General features: G+C 36.0%; 2 protein-coding genes and 1 long non-coding RNA gene across 8 annotated transcripts in view; 2 read left to right on the plus strand and 1 right to left on the minus strand.

Moving 5' to 3' along the window:
• katnal2 (katanin p60 subunit A-like 2) overlaps positions 1–6,419 on the plus strand; it is a 32,172-nt gene extending 25,753 nt beyond the window's left edge. For all 4 annotated transcript variants that reach the window (NM_001423753.1, XM_087269712.1, XM_087269711.1 and 1 more), the window contains 2 exon segments: positions 5,961–6,063; positions 6,174–6,419. In NM_001423753.1, coding sequence (NP_001410682.1) covers positions 5,961–6,063; positions 6,174–6,313 — 243 coding nt within the window. In that variant the 3' untranslated portion in view covers positions 6,314–6,419.
• LOC147842008 (uncharacterized) lies at positions 558–5,723 on the plus strand. Its single transcript, XR_015500902.1, has 3 exons — positions 558–617; positions 2,993–3,384; positions 3,571–5,723. It is a non-coding gene; the product is annotated as an uncharacterized LOC147842008 (long non-coding RNA).
• A 2,774-nt stretch (positions 6,420–9,193) lies between the features above and the next one.
• hdhd2 (haloacid dehalogenase-like hydrolase domain containing 2) overlaps positions 9,194–21,289 on the minus strand; it is a 94,495-nt gene continuing 82,399 nt past the window's right edge. The window contains 7 exon segments of one of the 3 annotated variants that reach the window (NM_001013473.1): positions 9,194–9,432; positions 9,512–9,575; positions 11,344–11,560; positions 11,678–11,762; positions 12,792–13,000; positions 15,165–15,300; positions 19,322–19,343. In NM_001013473.1, the coding sequence (NP_001013491.1) occupies positions 9,320–9,432; positions 9,512–9,575; positions 11,344–11,560; positions 11,678–11,762; positions 12,792–13,000; positions 15,165–15,265 (789 nt within the window). In that variant the 5' untranslated portion in view covers positions 15,266–15,300; positions 19,322–19,343 and the 3' untranslated portion in view covers positions 9,194–9,319. 3 annotated transcript variants of the gene reach the window in all.

The raw sequence follows: 21,289 nt of genomic DNA on the forward strand, positions 1-21,289 counted from the left end.
CAAAAAGTCCATACACAGTGAAGGTATATACAAGTGATAACAAAAGAATAAAAATAAAAAGTACCAAAGAAACAACAAACAGGAAAATAAAATCTGCAAAAAAATATACTCCAAATATATCTACAAAAAATAATAATAATAATAACAGGTATCCACAATATAAGAATTTGCTCGAGGCACCACAGTTGCAAACAAGTGTTGTATGGTAGTTAGGCTCTGGCTTATATAGCCCAAACTCCCGCCCATTTGTGGGCTATACTATCCAAAGATACGTATTTAATTGGACAAATACACAAACATTAAAAACTTTCAATTCAAACATTCAATCCACACTTCACATTAAACACATAAAGGAAAAATCCTTAATATATAATTAACAACAGAACATAATTTTTTTTAATATAAATGAACACATAATACGAACTTCATGAACACAAAACACCTATTAACAGACTTAATGGTTTCGTTAGCTTCCGATCGCAGTGCGCATGCGCCCACAAACCCATGCATTCTTATACCAGCACTTCCTATGTGCTCGGTTTGACCGATCGCAACCGGAAGCCTGACTACGCCCACACAGACAAACACCAAACGGAAAAGACAGCACAACAGGTGAAGTGGAGGTGTATGAAATGCCTATGGATTACTATAAATTGCGGAGAGTGGATTTATGGAAATATGTCCATATGCTATCCGATAGCGGCAACGGCCAAGAGGAACAATGTGATGAATGAATGAGGTAAGTGGCCCTGTGAGTATGTCTGAGTGTCAGCGCATCTGTGTGTGTGTTTGCAAGTATGTTTGTACATTTTATAACTGGTCAGAAACTTGTAAATAACTCATGAAAGAATAAAGTTACGTTAAAACCAAGCACACCATTGTTTTTCTTGTGAAATTCCCAATAACTTTAATGTGTCAAATGACCCTCTTCCTATTGAAAAAACAAAAGTTGGATCCAAGATGGCCGACTTCAAAATGGCCACCATGGTCACCATCATCTTAAAAAGTTTGTCCCCTCACATACACTAATGTGCCACAAACAGGACGTTAATATCACCAACCATTCCTATTTTATTAGGGTGTATCCATATAAATGGGTAATAGAACAATGTTTGAGTCAGATATTCTGCTTTGAAAATGTCTTTTGCGTCAGTTTAGCCAATTATATTTCAGCACCCCGGGTTGTCTTGGTGGAAAACTGTGTATTTCATTCATTCATTCAGAAAGGCTCTGAAAGCATGCATACGTGGACATATCTAAAAGACAGAAAATATTACTTTACAAACCATATTGTAAATAAATCAAATGAACACTTTTATATTAGTCGATATTATTACTGAAATTAATTTAAAAATTAAATAAATATAAATGTACACACATTTACACAAGTAAATAAATAGACTCAATAGTGGGCTAAAAATCTGCAGATTTCTGCTTGCGCTGATTCCGTGTGGGCCTACCTATGACTGTTCTTTTACCATGGTTACTTTTACACTTGGATCAATGACTGGTCCTTATCCCAGTTTGTGTTGAAGGTACAAGAGGAAGCAGAGAAACAAGGGGCTGGAAATCATTGCTTGCATGCCTCAAGTTTGTACATTCATTGGACTTTGAAACTTCGCTTTCCAAAGTACCAACACAGAGCAGCACATGCATGTATGTATTAGTCATAATTGTAATGCAAATAAAAGGTTCAATAGAACAAATATGGATTAGAATATCAAAGCCAAGCAGAAATGCGGTATAAATCCTCTGAGAGCAGTGTCTCGATTGCACGTGTCAGGAAAGTCATTTATTAATGTCACACCACGTCTTTATGAGTTTGCGCACATCTGAAAATGTGATGTGTTGCAGTAGCGCTTCTCTTGGAGAAGGTTGTTTGCTAGATGTTTATAAATGTCTTCTTCTCTCTTAGCCACCATCATTGTATTTAGGGATACACACAAGTAGTGTTGTCACATTTACAACCATGCCCACTGCAGCATGAGGGTGTTGGAGTGTTTAAAAACGGTATAGCACCAGTCGAGGTGGATTCCAGTCTGAAGGGATCATAGCATATACAGGGATCGAGCCCTTCCGAATTGAGTGCAGTGTGACACCAAATAGCTTCCCTGCTCAAAGGATAATTTCCCAAAGTGTTCATCAGTTGTGTTTTTCAAACTGGCATTTTGAAGCGGCCAGTTTTCTTCACTTTAGTTTGGAATGGCATTTCAATATGGCATCCATGATTTTTTTCACTCCAAGGTGCCCTTCGGAAGGCAATACATCTCGTTTGGAATGCACTGTCTGCCTTTTCAAACTTATCTTTGCCCTTAAACAAGCGTGAAAAAGAACAGCACCACTACTAGTTGAGATATGTATACCAGTGATTCTCAACCAAGTTCTTGAAGGACCACCAGCTCTGCACATTTTCAGTGTCTCCTTAAAGGAGCTGTATGTAAGTTTTTGACTTTTTAAAGCATAAAAATATCATAATATGTATGCAGATATTTAAGAAACATGCTAAGTGAACATACAGTTGAAGTCAGAATTATTAGCCCACCTTTAATTTTTTTCTTTTTTTTAATATATATTTCCTAAATGATGTTTAACAGAGCAAGGAAATGTTCATGTCTGATAATATTTTTTCTCTTCTGGAGAAAGTCTTATTTGTTTGATTTCGGCTAGAATAAAAGCATTTTTAATTTTTTTGAAAACCATTTCAGGGACAAACTGAGCCCCTTTAAGCAATTTTTCCCCCTGATAGTCTACAGAACAAACTATCATTATACAATAACTTGCCTAATTTCCCTAACCTGTCTAGTTATCCTAATTAACCTAGTTAAGCCTTTAAATGTCACTTTAAGATGTATAGAAGTGTTTTGAAATATATCTAGTCAAATATTATTTACTGTCATTATGACAAAGATAAAATAAATCAGTTATTAGAAATGAGTTATTAAAACTATTATGTTTAAAAATGTGTTTAGAAAATCTTCTCTCCGTTAAACAGAAATTGGGGGGGAAATTAAACAGGGGGGCAAATAATTCTGACTTTAACTGTACTTGTTTATCTGAAAAAAAAAACAATGCTTGAGTCAGATATTCTGCTTTAAAAATGTCTTTTGCGTCAGTTTAGCCAATTATATTTCAGCACCCCGGGTTGTCTTGGTGGAAAACTAAATTTCATTCATTCATTCAGAAAGGCTCTGAAAGCATGAGTCCAAGCAGAGTCCAAAATGAGACACAGATTCAGTTCCACATGAGGTTATTAATTAGCAAAGGATATAAATAAAATAAACATAAACATTAGGTGAGCAGGTTAACCCCATGTCCTAACAACACGCCTCGTGACAAAATATGCAGTGATGAGCCATTTGGCTGTTTTGCACCATATGAAACTCGGCAGAAAATTTAAATACAGCCATTCAGAAGCACATAATAGTGCACTCACTCATGAAATGGTAAGGTTCATCATCTGTTTAATACATATATTAACCCTCTCTTAAACATTATTAAATGTACATGCTGAATTACTGATATGTGTTTAGTTCTAAAGTTCAATTTCAAACGATTTATTTTATTTTCAAGATCTGAGGTGAACTATCTGCTGCTGCTTTCATTAGTATGGCAATAAATGTCATGTAAAATGACATTCAAATTCACATTGTTAGCCTTTAACACTGAATAAAGCACATGAGGATTACCTGAGGTGATCATTCTAATAGTTCTCTGTTGTTCAGCTGCAAGAAATAAAGCTGTTTCTAATTTATCAATTCCATGTGTTGGTTAGGACAAAAACTCCTTTCAATATGGAACATTTTCCTTTTTTCACGTGCCGTTGCTTTTATTTATAACACGGTTTAAATCACTCGCTCTTGTCCTCAACCTGACAACCTGCACTTGCGTTTGTTTTGATCCAGGATTGCAATACCTAGTTCAACCACTGGATGTCAAACTTACATCATGCACTTTTAACCAAACACACCTGATTTAGATCATGTTCAGTAGCAGAGACTGAAAACCCTGACTGCGTCCGAAACTGCCTACTACTCAGTAGGTACTGCATTTGAATGTAAACGTACGTTCTATACGGTTTGAATGTGAAAAGTATGAATGGAAATCCGTATGAATAGACGTACTATATCCGCCATTTTGTCATGGTCACGTAACCTACCTGCGTCAGTTGCATCGCCTCACTTCCATTCATGAATTCTCTCACGGGGCATTATGGGATAGCGCAGCGTGCATGGGATGCGCACTTCAGAATCTCGCCGGAAGTAGTAAGTCATCCGGGTACTTCTCGACCACTGATTTTCGAATTCTATGAATTCGGACTTACTACTCGGCTCGCATACTGATTTTAGCTTACTATATAGTATAGAAGTATGCAGTTTCGGACGCAGCCTCTGAAATAGGTGTGACAGACAAAGGAGACATCCAGGGCCGGAGTGGGACACCTTTTCAGCCCTGGAGTTTCAAGCCTCAGACCAGCCCACCTCAGTTCACGACTGACTATATTAAAATAAATAGATAAATATCTCCAAATCAGTTTCTAATGACACTATCACTATCACACTATCACTATCACTATTTTTTTTTTTTTGAGAAAACAGCTGCTTTAGAACTTCAAATGTTCAACAACCCTAACAGTATTATATGTCTTATCAACAGAAAACACTAAATTACTCTAACGAGGATCGAACCCGGGTCCGCGGCGTCTTAGGGTGCTTTCACACCTGTGAATCGATTCAGTTGTTCCGAAACAGAGATTACAAATGTTACATTGTTGCTCTTTGCTCTTGGAGCGGTTCGCTTTCACACTGCAAAGTTTCTAATCAGACCAAAAGAGCTAAAACAAGTCACGTGCGAGTAAACTCTCCTTACATTGGTCAGAGTGTCAGGGTTTATTTTGCAGCGTCCGGCTAAGCTGTCAGGAGAGGTGGTGGTTTGATGGTGATTGACAGGGTGCGCGCGCGATGTGTCTGAGGAGAGATGCGGTGGGGAGGGGTGAGAAGGGTGTGCGACGATGCCTATTTGAGGACCGGGAGGGAGACGCGAGATTACCGGGAGATCATCACTCGTTTGCGGGCATCCGGAGACTCGCAAAACTTCCCGCCATAATCATAATTCTCTCTTCATATAGCCGTAAGCCTATTACATATCCATAAAACACTGTGATATAACTGCGCTCGGATCAGATCGCTTTCTCACTGTAATCGAACTGCCCCAGGGTTCGTTTTAATCGAGCCGAGACCACCTCGTTCAAGCGATCTCGGAGCGATTACTTTGGCGCGGAACAGAGCACGATTGCCCTGTTCACATATGCCAAATGAACCGCGCTAACTGGGCAAACGAGACACGTTTCGAAACAAAAGTGTAGGTGTGAAAGCACCCTTAACCTAACGTGCTAACCGCTCGACCACAACAACTGTTTTATGAATGATGATTACGGTAAAATAATCAATAAAAAGGCTGTGGTCAAGTAAATAAATAAATTTAAAAAGTGTGACTGCTGAGAGCAACAGATTCTGGAGCTAGGGACACCGGCCCTCGCGGCCAAAAAACGGACCGGCCCACCGGGAATTCTCTCAGTCCTCCCGATTAGCCAATTCGGGCCTGGAGACATCCAAAACATATTCAGCAGTGTTGGTGGAACGTGGTTGAGAAACACTAATGTATATTACATCATTTTTGTTAGGTTCAGTGGTTTCATGTGTATGCAGATATTTTTGAGACTATGCAAAAAAAAAAAAAAAAAAAACTATAATTTTGATAGGGGTTTTGTGTGGATGTAGCCTAAATAGCTAATTTCTTTACTGTATATACCTGTGGCAATGGGTCCAATTGAAACACCTGAATTAAAAATTGAGAGGTAGAGACAAACAGTTGAACAGATAGAAAAACACTCAATAACTTACAGACATTCAGATAGACAGACAGGCAAATATACTGACAATTTTAGATCTTCTGTATTTCAGGAGACGGGAGGTTACTCTGGGTCAGATATCAGGTTGGTCTGTAAGGAGGCAGCTATGAGACCTGTGCGCAAAATCTTTGACGCCCTTGAAAACCACATTGAAGGTAAGAAATATCCCGCCATCCCATTCTGAACAACATTAAACTGCTGTTTCATCACGAAATCCTGTTTCGCCCACAATTCACAGTCTCCATTACGCCATGCATCTTCACAGGTCAGTCCAATATGCCGGTTATTGAACTAGAAACTGTGACCACAGCAGATTTCCTGGACGTGATTGTTCACACCAAACCATCAGCCAGATGTCTGATGGATAGATACACAGCCTGGGAGAAAGAGTATGAGTCTGTCTGAAACATCAGCTAGGCACCAAACCAGTGGCGTTGCGAGGGAGGGGCTTTGGGGGCTTAAGCCCATGATGTATTGTCAAAAGCATAAATAAAAAAAGCATAAATAAAAATATGGTGTATAACATTAATTTAGTTATATAAGTACTGAAAATTACCGCGTACTGTACATCACGCACATTCCACCTAACGCAGTGTTTGTGTCGGGTCAGCAGTTCAGCAGTACCTGTATCTACCGGCAGGTGGGAGTGGCACTGTTGTCACAGGATGTTAAAAAAAAATTCCGCCACTGCATCTCATTTATTCATTATTATGAAGAGCTGAGCTAATAAGGTAATAATACAACTCTTTCACGAAACTGAATAGTTCTAACTTCTGATGAAGCTTAACAGTTGTTTCCACAGTATAAAATGTGTGTAGTTTTGGTGAAATAAAATAACTGTAATCCATAAAATGTGCATCATTTCAATGCATACATGCGAATTAGTCAGAAAAACGTCAATTGTTCTTGCTTTCTAAATATGATATAGATATCTAGGCATATTTATCTAGATATGATATAGCCAGTCACATCTGTTTCTGTAATAGTTAAATCACAGTGAGTTCATTCAATTCAATTCAATTCAGCTTTATTTGTATAGCGCTTTTACAATGTAGATTGTGTCAAAGCAGCTTCACATAAATGGTCATAGTAACTGGAACAGTGTAGTTCATTTTTTTAGTGTTTAAGTTCAGTTTAGTTCAGTTTAGCTCAGTTCAGTGTGATTTAATCATTACTGAGAGTTCAAACACTGAAGAGCAAATTCATCGATGCGTAGCTCTACCAATCCTGAACAATGCGAGCCAGTGGCGACAGCGGAGAGGGAAAAAAACTTCACCTGATGGGAGTGAAGAAAAAAAAACCTTGAGAGAACCAGACTCAGTTCGGCACGACCATTTTAATTTCTCCGCTGGCCAAAAGTCTTGTGCAGAGCTTCAGTCACCGCGGTGGTTCATGCATCTAGCACAGGGGTGTCAAACTCAATCCCTGGAGGGCCGAAGCCCTGCACAGTTTAGTTCCAACCCTGCTCCAACACACTTACCTGTAGGTTTCAAACAAGCCTGAAGGACTTAATTAGTATGATCAGGTGTGTTTAATTAGGGTTGGAACTAAACTGTGCAGAGCTGCGGCCCTTTTGGAACTGAGTTTGACACCTGTGATCTAGCATATTGTATAGCATTCTACTGTAACATGCTATGTCAGTTAGCACGGGATTATAAATCGACTTTCTTCTAAAAATACCTGAGATGGCTGGAAGAAGACAGTTGAATTATTAGCCCCCCTGTTTATTTTTTGCCCTAATTTCTGTTTAACGGAGAGATTTTCTCAACACCTTTCTAAACATAATAGTTTTAATAGCTCATCTCTAATTACTGATTTATTTTATCTTTGCCATGATGACAGTAAATAATATTTGACTAGACATTTTTCAAGACACTTCTATACAGCTTAAAGTGACCTTTAAAGGCAGGTTAGGGTAATTAGGCGAGTTGTTGTATAACGATGGTTTGTTCTGTAGACTATCAGAAAAAAAATTTGCTTAAAGGGGCTAATAATTTTGACCCTAAAAGGGTTTTTAAAAAATGTAATATAGCTTTTATTCTAGCTGAAATAAAACAAATAAGAATTTATACAAAAGAAAAAAAATATTATCAGACATACAGTGGAAATTTCCTTGTTCTGTTAAACTTCATTTGGGAAATATTTAAATAAGAAAATAAAATTCAAAGGGGAATAGTAATTCTGACTTTAACTGTATAAACATTTATTATCGCAGTCGTGTAAATGATCAGTTAAAGCCTTTTTATGTTTATTCAGATCTTATTTTCATTCAACTACAGCAATAGCTGGATGCCTTCATCCATATTAAGGATTTCCTGGAATGTTCTGCTACTTTTGTGAGGCATATATGGAATTTCTGCTCAATGAATGAATGAAACAGGCATTACATGCTTTTAAAGTGCTACAATGCCCACATCACATTATTTTGAGGAAAACTGAAAAAAAATCTCCCTCTAAAGAAATTTGAAGTAAACGCATTTCTAGCATATAAATCTTTATTTTTATTTTTTGTACTATTTTTGATAAAATTGTTATTATGTCAAAAATAGTAGCCTATTGAATATCAATATTTTGCAAGGTATTGACTTTAAAAATTTCAGTATTTTGACAACACTACACCTCAGTTAATCACTCTGTCCAACTGAACATGTTTGTAGCTTTGTATCAAATTGGATACTAACTCACACTATAAAATTTATATTATTTTCAGATTTGAAGACATGCAGAAAATTACATTTTCAAAAAACAAACAGAAACTGCAAATCCGGAGAGGAGATAGGAGGCTCAAGAGGTATGATATGGCTCACAACAGACTAGTAAATGAGAAGTGTGATAATTTATCAATGTTTTTTTTTTCCTTTTTGGTGTTACAAGTCACAAAGCTTCAAAATTTATTTTTAAAAGACTGTCAACTCAAAAACCCTTTTTATTATTAAACCATTTATAAATCTATTATAAAAGTAGATTACCTTATGAAAGTGGTGGTATTTTAGCTTTTTTAATGGGGGTGGATTGGGGTGTCTTTGGGGCTAAGCCCCTTATCCCTTTCGACCCTAGCAACGCCCCTGCACCAAACTAATGCTTTTTATTGCACATCCACCATTTACTGCCTACTTTTGTACTATTTTTTCTTGTTTTGTTTTTCTTTAAACTGCAATCAATTAACTGACAATATATATTAAAGTAAATAACAAAAAAAAAATGCTTTCATTGATTAATACATTTTTAAAAGGTCAATACAATTTTGATTATATGCTGAAATAAAAAAAAACACACGTCTTGCTCTTTAAATTTTAAAGGAATACATCAATTTTATTAATCTATAATATTTTTCTCAGATAACCAATATAATGTACATGCTACATAAGGGTACCATTACTTTGTTTAGCCTTTTATTGTTTTAAACCTAACTTATTTAGATCCTAAGAGATGATCAAGTATATAATTGACTGCCTCTGGAAAGCTGGCACATGTCAGGTGAGGTGGTGGGTTAATTTTACCCTCATCAGCAGGTCTGTATTTACCTGCAAAATTAAAAGAAAGTTACTAATATCGAGGGGGAAAAGAAAGAAAAAAGACTTGCATATTAAAAATGAAGCCTACCAGTCTTTACTAAAATTCCCAGCATCCCTGCATTCTGAGCCCCACCAACATCATCTCTGGCATCCTGTCCAAACAACAAAAAACAATGATTGTGTGTTTTGTTTGCTGTATTTTCAGTTTTAGTTTGTTTGACAGCTTAAATACAAAAAAATGATGTGCTTATTTTATTATTAAAATTATCTAAATGTTTTTTTTTTTATTGCACATGAAAAGAAAATGTTCAGATTATCTTTCTGCACAAACACACACACACACACACACACACACACACACACACACACACACACACACACACAAATAAAATAAATAGCCTTAGCCCCATATGATTGTGGGGTCAGCTCTTTTTGGAACAAGTTCCATATGATAACGACTTTTTTACACCTTCAGGCCGGCCTGTCACACTCATAAACTACGGACAATTTAGCTTACACAATTCATGCATGAAGGGAGAACATGCAAACTCCTCACAGAAATGCCAACTGAGCCGAGGTTCGACCCAGCAACCTTCTTGCTGTGAGGCGACAGCACTACCTACTGCGCCACTGCATTGCCCCATATATATAATCAGTTATATAGTTATATAATTTATATATATATATATATATATATATATATATATATATATATATATATATATATATAAATTATATAACTGATTTTTACAATGATGTATAGATACTTTTAAATGGAATTGATTGATTGATTGATTGATTGATTGATTGATTGATTGATTGATTGATTGATTGATTGATTGATTGATTGATTGATTGATTGATTAAACCTTATGGCAATAAAAATATTTAACTCAAAATATTTTTAATAATTGATAATATAATTTAATTTATCTCTATTTTTGCATTTAGTAAAACATTTGCATTAAGAAAAAATATCTTAAAATAGTGAGGGATATATGAAATAGTATAATATTATGAAATAAAGTCCTTATTATATTTGTTATGTGTGTATGACTGATAAGATTTTTTTAAGATAATATCCGATTTACAGATACTTAATACTGATCACCAAACAGTATTGAAGCTACAACAAATTATGTGTAATACTTTTTTTATAATCAAAGGGATAACGGTGCAAAAAAATGACATTTATACATGGAAGAACGTAAAATTTAGCTGAAATAGTAAAATTAACAGAAAATTTCCATTTTGGGGTGAACAACACCTTTAATATTGAAAAATTTGCATCATTTTTTTGTGAGAAAATGCTTAAAAATACAATTAGATAATTTATTAGAATAATAGGAAGTAGATGTTTTTTTTTTCATTTCAGAGTGGCTTTATTTAATTTTTCTGGTTCTGATTTAAATGATTTTATCTGCTACTGTGAAGGCTTGTTGTTTCGTCATTTAGTTTGACTTGTTATTTCTCTTCTTGTTCATTTGAAGGATTTTATACTTGTGTTTTAATTTGTTTTTCCAGAAATTACTCAAACGAAAATGCTAAAACGAAGACTGTATAAAACTAGATTTGTCTCCTCGTTGCCTGTGCAAAAACTCTCACCTTGTTCATTAAAATCTCAATGTGTTTTTTTTGTGAAATAATAACCAGGAATATTATTTAAATATTAAAAAGATGTATTTTTAATGACTTTGAATACATTTGGTAATATGTATACTAAAACTATTATTTGCTTTAGTATCAATCGATCAATCAATCAATCAATCAATCAATCAATCAATCTATTTGTGTATTAATGTCCCAAAAAAAATCATCTAAGCCAAATGTATTTTATTTTTTTGACATAAAAATCACCTCTGTTACTCACAAAAATGTGTGAGATTGACACAAAACTATTACAGTCCTATTCATACTTACATCTCCGACCATCACAGCCTCCTCTGGTGAGCAGTTGAGATCTCGCAAGGCCTCTAGAAAGAAGCCTTTCTCTGGTTTACCCACAACTGTGGCCTTTGTGTCAGTGGCATACTCTAATCCAGTCACAAATGGGCCCGGTCCCAAAGCCAAACCATCCTTCTTTTTATAGTATCGTGCTTTATGGATGGCAATCAGGGGGGCACCATCTAAAATGAGTCTGATTTAAAGAAGATGGTGTTGATTAGCTGTAATATTTCAACCATTATAATGGATTATTTAAGCATGTAGATGTTAATGAGGCTATTGATGTATTTTTAAAATCGAGTGTGTTTACTGGAAGGCTTTGTTGAGTGTCTGGTAGTTGAAGTGGTCAGGCGCTAATCCTATTACAACTGCATTAGGATCTGAAGTTTCCAAACCTGCAGCAAAAGCAAAACAAAATCTGACATTATATAACAAGCATTTTTCAATGTTCTGAAGAAAACAGATTTTCATTTTCTCCATGAGCTTTATTTTTACTTCATGAGACCTTGTTAATGAAACAAATGTATCTTCAGAACAACAATTTTGACATTTTGTTTGCAGTACAGATTCATATCATTTATGAATTATCATATATAATTATATATATATATTGCCATATATGTATATAAATATATGGCAGTTAAAGTCATATATAATTATATATAATTCAGATTTGAAAAATAACCTATATGATTGTAAGGAGGTGCCTTTTTATTTGAATTTGTCATGCAATTTGTGAAAAAAGAGACATTCTATGAACTTACAATTGTAATATATGTACAGTTGAATTCAGAATTGTGAATCGTGAAATGCGGAGGTTTTATTTTTCATTTGGCGTGCGTTATTAAATTCCATAACACTTTTACCAGTCCTTGCTCCTTATTTGCGTCTAATACCTAGTTTGTCACGGGGGAATGAATGAAATGTTCATGAGTGAAACTGGCAGTTAAAGTTACCCAAAATTACAGGAAACTTTTACATGAAAGCACTTCACGTAAACACCTTAACTATATTATTGTCTGTTTAGACAAAAAAAATAGATAACTTATGTCCATGTAAGCTTGGTCAGTGGTGTCTTCGAAGTAAGTGAAAGATCCAGAGGGGCATCCTGCTGACTTGATTCAGAAGGGCACTTTTTTGTCAGACGATTCACCAGTCAGGTATACATTCGCACTAAAATATCAAAGTGAAAGAATAGAATAGACCCAGCTCCCAACCCAACTTTGAGAATAGATTAAAGGCGATATTATTTTAATATCCTGATGAAGAGTCTTGCGGTAACGCCGATAACAGCCCACCACTAATAAATAAATATAAACATATTTATTAAGTGTAATCATACCCTTAATCTTCAAGGATTTTGTCTGTTGCATGTATAGTTGTAGATGTTGAGTGTGTATTAGTAAAGATGCAGTAGATCTGACCTGTGAAGTCCTCCAGAGCACTGTCCTCCACCATCAGCAGGGGGCGCACTGCTTTCTGCTCCACTAGATTACGTGCGGCAGTGAGAGATGTGAAGATCTCCTGCTCCTGGAGGTCAAAGTTCAGCCCACGCAGACGCTCAAACAGCGTCCTCTTACATTCCTTTGTGGTGTTGGTCACAAATTTGACAGCAACTGGAGCCTGTCTTAATCTAGAGAGAAAAATGCATGTCTAATTAGTGATTTTATACCACATGTAAGAAGGTGTCTTTTTAAAATGACAATAAAAAGTAGATTTTTAGCTCATTAGAAAGCCAATAACAGCTGAAGTCAGAATTATAAGCCAAGTAAATTTTTACAATATGTATGATATTTTTTCTTCCGGAGAAAGTCTTATTTTTTTATTACAGCTAGAATAAAAGCAGTTTTTAATTTTTATTCAAAATATAGTGAATAAAATAAGCACTTGTAGCTGTTGTATAAGTTCATAGCAGAGCATTTATTCGTATATATAAAAAAAGTACTAGTAGAAGTAGCAGGGGCGGACTGGGACAAAAAAAATCAGCCCTGGCACTGTAGCCACACCAGCCCACATTACCACACCGACACAGTCCCACTCACGGACACGCAACCTCTATTTAGGTCAGATTGGGTCAGCCCATCTCAAAACCAGTTGATCGTTGCCGATTGGGCCAAATGCTTAACATTTATTATTATTATTACAATTATCATCATCATCATCATAATATACACATCTTGCAAGAGATTAAAAACTGCCAGCATGTAAAAACAATACATACAAAAAATAAAATACATTTAAAAAGAAACTGACCAGCCCACATTAAAAAAATGGTCCGGCCCTTCTGGCATTTGCCAAAATTGCCAAATGGCCAATCCGCCCCTGAGTAGTAGCTAGAAGAAAATTGTGTTTTATAGAGTGGAGGAACTGTGACGTCAATTTGTATGCCTCGTCCCAAAGTCAATGGGTTTTTTCAATGGGGTTTCAGTAAAATTGCTTAAATAAGGTTTGTGGCAAACAGAAACTCAAGATACTTTTACGTTTTGTTCTATGACATAAAACACATCAGTTACAGTACACTCTTAAATTTTTTAATCGGCTATGCTTCTTTAAAAAGACGGTTGCTATCTAGTTGCTAAATGGGACTACAGGAGGGATCAGAGACATAATACGTCATCGAGCTGAACTTGTCTAGAGCGCAGCTCGCCTGTGTTGGGCATTTGTATTTGTCTGTTATTTAGGTATTTTCATGAATAGTATTTTATGGTTTGTAGTATTATTCGAATTGGGAATTCAGATTGTGTGTAGATAATGCCTTCTCTTGTAAAGGCTGTCGAGACAGATTCATTTGTTGATCATTTATTTTAATAAACAACATTATGAAGATACTGCTTACTAGAGCAGCCTGTCTCTTTCCTGCTCTCAGTAATGCAAATGTATGAATAATTGTGAAAGAAAATATGCATGTTAACTGTCTGTTTTCATGTGATCAAGTAAGTTTTTGTCTTTTTTTTTCTTCATCTGAACACATTTAACTCGGTCATAGCTGCAATATTTACACTCCTACATGAAATGTATAGTATATGTGACTGTATAGGCTGCTTTTCACTGTACTTCGTGACGAAAAAGAAATATTGAATGTTGCTTTGTGCTCAGGCTTTTAATAGACTTGTCCCTCACGCCTCTTTTCTGTCGTCTGTTAAGGTAAGCAGGCTGTGTGCGCGAGCGATAGACTTATTTAAATTATGTCTTATGATAATACTATGTAGGCAGATTTATACACACAATTTTAAAACTTATAGATCAACCGCAAAGCAAAACAGATGTATTTCCCATGTAAAAACGATCAAAAAGGCACATAGGTCTATGTGTTTTTGCGTATTTATTCGTTTATAATATATATCGAGGATTATAATATAATAAACAGAGAGATTAACTCTTTGTCATGGACAACATTTCTAAAAATAAGCTTGAAAAGTCGGCTTTTGCAGGGTGGGGCTGACGTCATAGACAAGCGCCCTGAGGGCACTGTAGTCTGTTTATAGCCTAATGTTAGCTTTTCAATTCTTGCGTTTGAATTTAAGATCCAAAAGTGCTTAAAGTTGTATTTTCGTGTGACAATTATCCGACTGGACAAAACTTGTAAGTGTAATGAACAGTGTTTGAACACAGAGCTTATTATATGCAATCTTCGAAAAGCCTATGGGAAAATCTCATAGGGATTTTCACGAGGGAACCAGTTTTATGCTAGCAGCCGATTAGCCTACAAAGTGACGTCATAGTTCCTCCACTCTATAGATTAAACATTAAATTGGCCTGCCATACAAGCTGCAAAAATTTAAGCAATCGCCACTGACCGCGCTAAAGCCTCTTGTGCACCAGGAACTGCAGTGTCCTCGATATGAAGAGTCCCGCTCAGATCAATGAGAACTGCTTTTAGTGTGCGGCGAGCCATCATTTACAACACACATCAAACCATACTGAAAGATGAACCTGGCGAGATAACACATCATTATACAGCTCGGGAAAAAATTAAGAGACCACTTCAAAGTCATCAGTTCTCTGGGTTTGCCATGATAGCTGTGTGTTTTAACGCTCTACTGCACGTATTAGTATAGATCTAAAAAAAAAAAAAAAAAAAAAACATTCCAACAGCTTTCATTTATTTCATTATTTTTAAATAAAAAAAAATTAATAAAAGTATTTTTTCCAGTAAATACTGTAACAAATAAATAACAAGTCTAGTATTTCCAGATGCATCAGAATAATGTAGCTCCTAGCTAACAATATTTATATATTATACTTTATACTGTCTTATCTGCCTCAGAGCTAACTGTCTTCATCACTGCACTTATTAAATATCCAGTCTGCATCATTCTAATGGTCACTAAAACCCATCTCATCCCTACTTTCATTTGCAGGAAGTGCCAGTTCTGTCCTTTTTTCTTGTTTCACTTATCGTAGAGCATGGTGGTGCTCGCTAATACACTGTTCCCTGTATATATATACCATTTGGCAACACATACATTTGATCGATTTACAAAAAACTAATTTGATAAAAAAAGATTTTGAATTGTAAATATGTCATCATAACTAACTGGAGGTGATGTTTCAGATTTTTTGTGTATCGGACATCATAGGGTATATGCCGAGCTAGTGTTGTTCCCATACTGATAAACTTCCGGTGACCTGTTATTGTAATTTTTTCCCCATTTTATACGATTCCTTTTACAGCATCAATGTAGTAATGTAAGTCGCTTTGGATAAAAGCGTCGGCTAAATGACTAAATGTAAATGTAATGTAATTAAAATACATTCAGTTGAATAAACCTTGGCATTCACTTAGTTGTTCAAGTGTAAAATGAGACAAAAGGCCTTTTACTCGGACTTGCCTGTCAGAATCGGCAGGCTAGCGCGACCTTAAATGCGCTGATTTTTGCATTGGCATATACAAGCTGCATCCCCAATCGCATACTTATGCACTATTCTACGCCATTTTGTAGTATAAATAGTGTAAGTAGTGTGTTCACACTGAAAAGTCTAAAAATCACAAGTGCACTTTAATTACCCGGATGATGCACTCATTCAGCCGGTAAAACGTAGTGTGTAACGATGGACACTTCACACACTCAACGACCGCAGGTTTGCTTTAGTAGCGGAAGGGGCGGAGCTATCTACCGCACATGTTGGATAACGTTATTTATTTTGGATGGTGAAAGCAAAATTCTCCTACGAGAGTGATTATAGCGCCTCCCGATGGTGAATGCGGATATACTCACGGCAGGTATTATCTGATAATTCGGTCGTTTATTTCACGGATTTGGCAACCGTCAAACGTCATTAGGGAAACGGTTTGAATTTCCGCTTAGTAAAAAAACATTAGTGTGCCATTTGGGACGACACTACATACTGTACATATACTATCCTGTTGAGTGTGTAAGTGCATAAGTACATAGTGCATGAGTGCATAGCGTATAGTGTGCCATTTGGGACGCAGCTACAGTTCACCGGAAGCGCTTAACCCAGGTTACTGGCTAATTAAAAGTCCTATTAGCATGCTTCGGCATATACCATATTTGATCCTTTGTTTTATTAATGTTTACATTTGCATTCAGCAACTACTCACAATAAATGCCAGTCTGTCAGAAATCGTGCTAAAGAAAAACACTGCTTGTCATCTGACTTAACCAAAGCACATCATTGGCTAAACTGAAGTCTTTTCTTTCCAACAAAAAAAATGCAATGTTGGTCTAAAAGAAACAGTGACAGGGAAATGAACATAAATATCATGTTGCCATATGGCAACACCATGCGGTAGAGTGTTAAATACATAATTTGTTTGTGTTTTATTTTATAAGCTACTGACTTTGTCAAAAATAAGAGCATGTATGCTACAGTATGCTACAACTTTCATCCTACACTTTTAAAGACCCTGTGAAATTAAACATTGATTTTGTTAGCCTACGTTGCTAGATTTGTGGTGAACAATTCATGTTCATATCATTAAGACAAAAAAGTTTTCCCTTCTAATCTAAAATTGAAATCTGTAAAAACACTTCCTTTTTTTTTTCCGGTCATATTGTCAGATTACCTGATTGTGAAGTATTTGGCGTGGCTAACAGACTTAATCAGGTCCCTCCAATTGTCAGTTTTGACAACAAAAACAGTGAGCAGGAGGAGTCATAACTCTCCTGAAACCCTTTTCCCGATCTTTCTGAATACAATGTCTACTCCATTCAGCTCACAGCAGTAAACCAAGCCACGCCCACTGTTTTCTCATTAAATATTCTTTTCTATAGGAACTGCATCACAATATGAAAAAAAAAGCCTTCCGGTTTATAGCGACTTTAAGCGTAGTTCATTTATTCATTTTCTTTTCGGCTTAGTCCCTTTAATAATATGGGGTCGCCACATCGGAATGAACCGCCAACTTATCCAGCACATGTTTTTCGCAGCGGATGCCCTTCCAGCTGCAACCCATCTCTGGGAAACATCCATACACACTCATACACTATGGACAATTTAGCCTACCCAATTCACCTGTACCACATGCCTTTGGACTGTGGGGGAAATCGGAGCACCCGGAGGAAACCCAGGCTAACACAGGGAGAACATGCAAACTCCACACAGAAACACCAACTGACCCTGCCGAGGCTCGAACCAGCGACCTCCTTGCTGTGAGGTGACAGCACTACCTACTGCGCCACTGCGTTGCCCCAGCATAGTTCATTGGTTACATATATTCTGTAGCACAACATAAAAACTACAAGTAATAGTTCATCCAACAATGAACATTTACTCACCCTTAAGTGGTTCCAAACATTTATGCCTTTTATTTTTTACTGTCGAACATAAAGAAAGTATTTTGGAGAATGTTTGAGACTTGTAACCATTGACATCCTTAGTAGGACAAATACTATGGTTACAGGTTTCAAACATTTTTCAAAATAACTTAATTTCATTCGTTCATTTTCCTTCGGTTTAATCCCTTTATTAATCTGGGGTCGCCACAGTGGAACAAACTGCCAACTTATTCAACATATGTTTTACTCAGCAGATGCCCTTCTAGCTGCAACCCATCACTGGGAAACATCCATACACACACATACACCACTAACAATTTAGTCTACCCAATTCACCTATAGCGCATGTCTTTGGAATTGTGGTGGAGCACCCGAAGGAAACCCACGCGAACACAGAACATGCAAACTCAACTTACTTTATTAGAAACTACGAAAAACAATACTGTTTAAATTGTAAACTTTTTTTTGTTTGTTTGTTTGTTTTGTTATTTTAGTCTGGCAGCTCTTGGTTTTATATTTTATAAAGACGTTGCCAATTTCGGTGAATTCTTAAGAAACATTATCAGTAGATTATAAAACAGAACATTAAACCACATGCACGTTAGTTGCAAACTTTTAATACATCAACTTTTAATTCAATACGTCATTTTGATATTTTTCTTCAGATAATGAATTTAAAGCACCAAACATGCCAAGAATAATACATTTATTAACGGATGTCCTGTTTACGTTTAATATTTAGCCACTGTCGATGAACTAAATGGAAGAGAAAGAAAAAAACAAGTAGATAAACGTGACAGACGTTTGCAGTCATATCCCTGGATCATATTGTCAGTTTAACAATTAATGCTCTTATTCACTGTGAAGTCTGGATTAAACACAATGAATGGTCTCCAAAAACAACCCTTTTCTCTCATCATCTGTGTTTGACATCGTTTTCGGGATTTGGAAACCGTACATTTATTTAAACCTAGCTGCCAAACAGCATGGGCTTTGGATGAGGTAAAGCTGGTCGCCACAAATCATTTAACAGCCGTTTAATAATGCAACGAATTTAAAACATAAACCTGGATTGAGTTTATTTAATACATTGTTTTTTATCATGAAACCCCGCTGATGCATTATAAATCAATGCAAAACGATTTCCAATCATTATAAAATACATTTGACTAGCACAAGTTATTGCACATATATCTACGAACTACACTTACTTCCTTCTGGGGTCCTTTCTGTGCAGTCTTACATTTTGCTGTCTCCAGAAATGCCTGTCGAAAACAAGTCGAACTACGGAATAATGAACTTGATTTAGCATATAATGCGAGTTTCATTCATTCATTTTCTTTATTAGTCCCTTTATTAATCTGGGGTCGCCACAACGGAATGAACCGCTAACTTATCCAGCGTTTGTTTTACACAGTGGATGCCCTTCCAGCTGCAACCCAACACTGGGAAATATCCATACACACATTCACATGCATAAACCACAGCCAATTTAGCTTTCCCAATTCATCTGTACCGCATGTGTTTGGACTTGTGGGGAAAACCGAAGCACCTGGAGGAAACCCACGCGAACGCGGGAAGAACATGCAAACTCCACACAGAAATGCCAACTGACCCAGCCGAGGCTAAAACAGCGACCTTCTTGCTGAGGCTAATGCGAGTTTGATTATGTGCGATTTATTTTTGTTACCTGTTTTTTCACCCTGTCAGTTTATAATCATTTAAGAGGGTTGTCTGTAATGCAGATTATTCATTCAGTGAATTAAAAACATATGCTGGACATTTTCCCGCTGGATTAAAGGGCATTTAGAACATTAATTCATACAACCGTTTTACCAGTATTAAGAATCTCTTAGCATCTAATATGTCTACATTATTGCACAACATTTTTTAATACATCAGAATATTGTTTAACAACATTCCATTGAACACAGTAAGAGGGAAATAAGGTATCGTAATCATAAACATGGAGTACATTTGTTGCCAAAAAAAAAAAAATTATAATTTTGTTTCTGCCTTGACATAAATCTGGGATTGGCAAGTATGAAGACACATTATCTTATTTGGAAATAACCATCAAGCATAGATTATAAAAGGGTTATGCTTTAATCGCTGTTCTCAACATATGGTTGTAATTTAGCGCTTTATCCATGATGGTCTGGGCTACTGTTAATAAAAAAGTACTGTAATCCTAATGGAGTAATCTAGTGTTGTTAATGGACTCCATATGCTTCTTATCATAGATGTGTATATATCCTATACAGTGATCAAAATGTGAGGAAAAATACTTTTTTTCCAGAAATAATTTAGTGTTCTGTGTTCACAATTTGAAGAGTTAAATAGTTCATCTTTCACTTGTCACAAACCTTTTTATCCCCGTTGAACACAAAATCAGTTGTTAAAAACCAGTAACCATTGACTTCTAACGTATTTGTTTTTGTACTATGGAAGTCAATGGTTACAGGTTTCCAACATTTTTCAATGCATCTTCTTTCATGTTCAGCTGAGAAGTCATTTATGGACCCACTTGAGGGTGAGACTATAAACTATACCTTTATGTTGTGGCTATACCATGCTAGTAGACATTTTTAATCTTATTTTGCTGTGTGATAGCTCATTGTCCTGCATAAAAAGACCAACAGAAAATTGGTGTTTGCTCTTTTTGGGTCTATTTGACTCCATAAATGCTGACTGAACGTGGATGACAAAATTAGTACCAACAAAAAAAAAAGACAAGAAGCCTCCAACATACATTTAAGAGATGAAATCTATTAAATTGCTTTATTTAAATCTGAAAATAATAATAAAAATAATAAATGACAGGCTGTAAGCATAGAGGCTACTCTGGTCATATTTTGCAACCCCTTCTGATCAAATGTTTTGTGTATTAAAGCTGGAATTCTTATAGGAACTCTCCCACTTTTTTGGAAATATGCTCATCTTACAATTCTCCTGAAGTTTTTACAATTGTTTTCAATCCATTAGCCAATCTCTGGGTCAGGCAGCAACACTTTCAGGTTAGCTAAGCATAAATCGTTGAATCAAATCAGACCATTAGCATCTCACTTAACGACAAAAAGAAAGAAAATGTTTTAATAATTTTTTGATAAAGCTGTCCTATTCTGTAGTCACATCATCCATTAAGACAGACATAACATGAACAATCTGATATGGCTAGA

The sequence above is a fragment of the Danio rerio genome, chromosome 10, assembly GCF_052040795.2.
Source record: "Danio rerio strain M-AB ecotype USA chromosome 10, GRCz13ab, whole genome shotgun sequence".
NCBI lineage: Eukaryota > Metazoa > Chordata > Actinopteri > Cypriniformes > Danionidae > Danio > Danio rerio.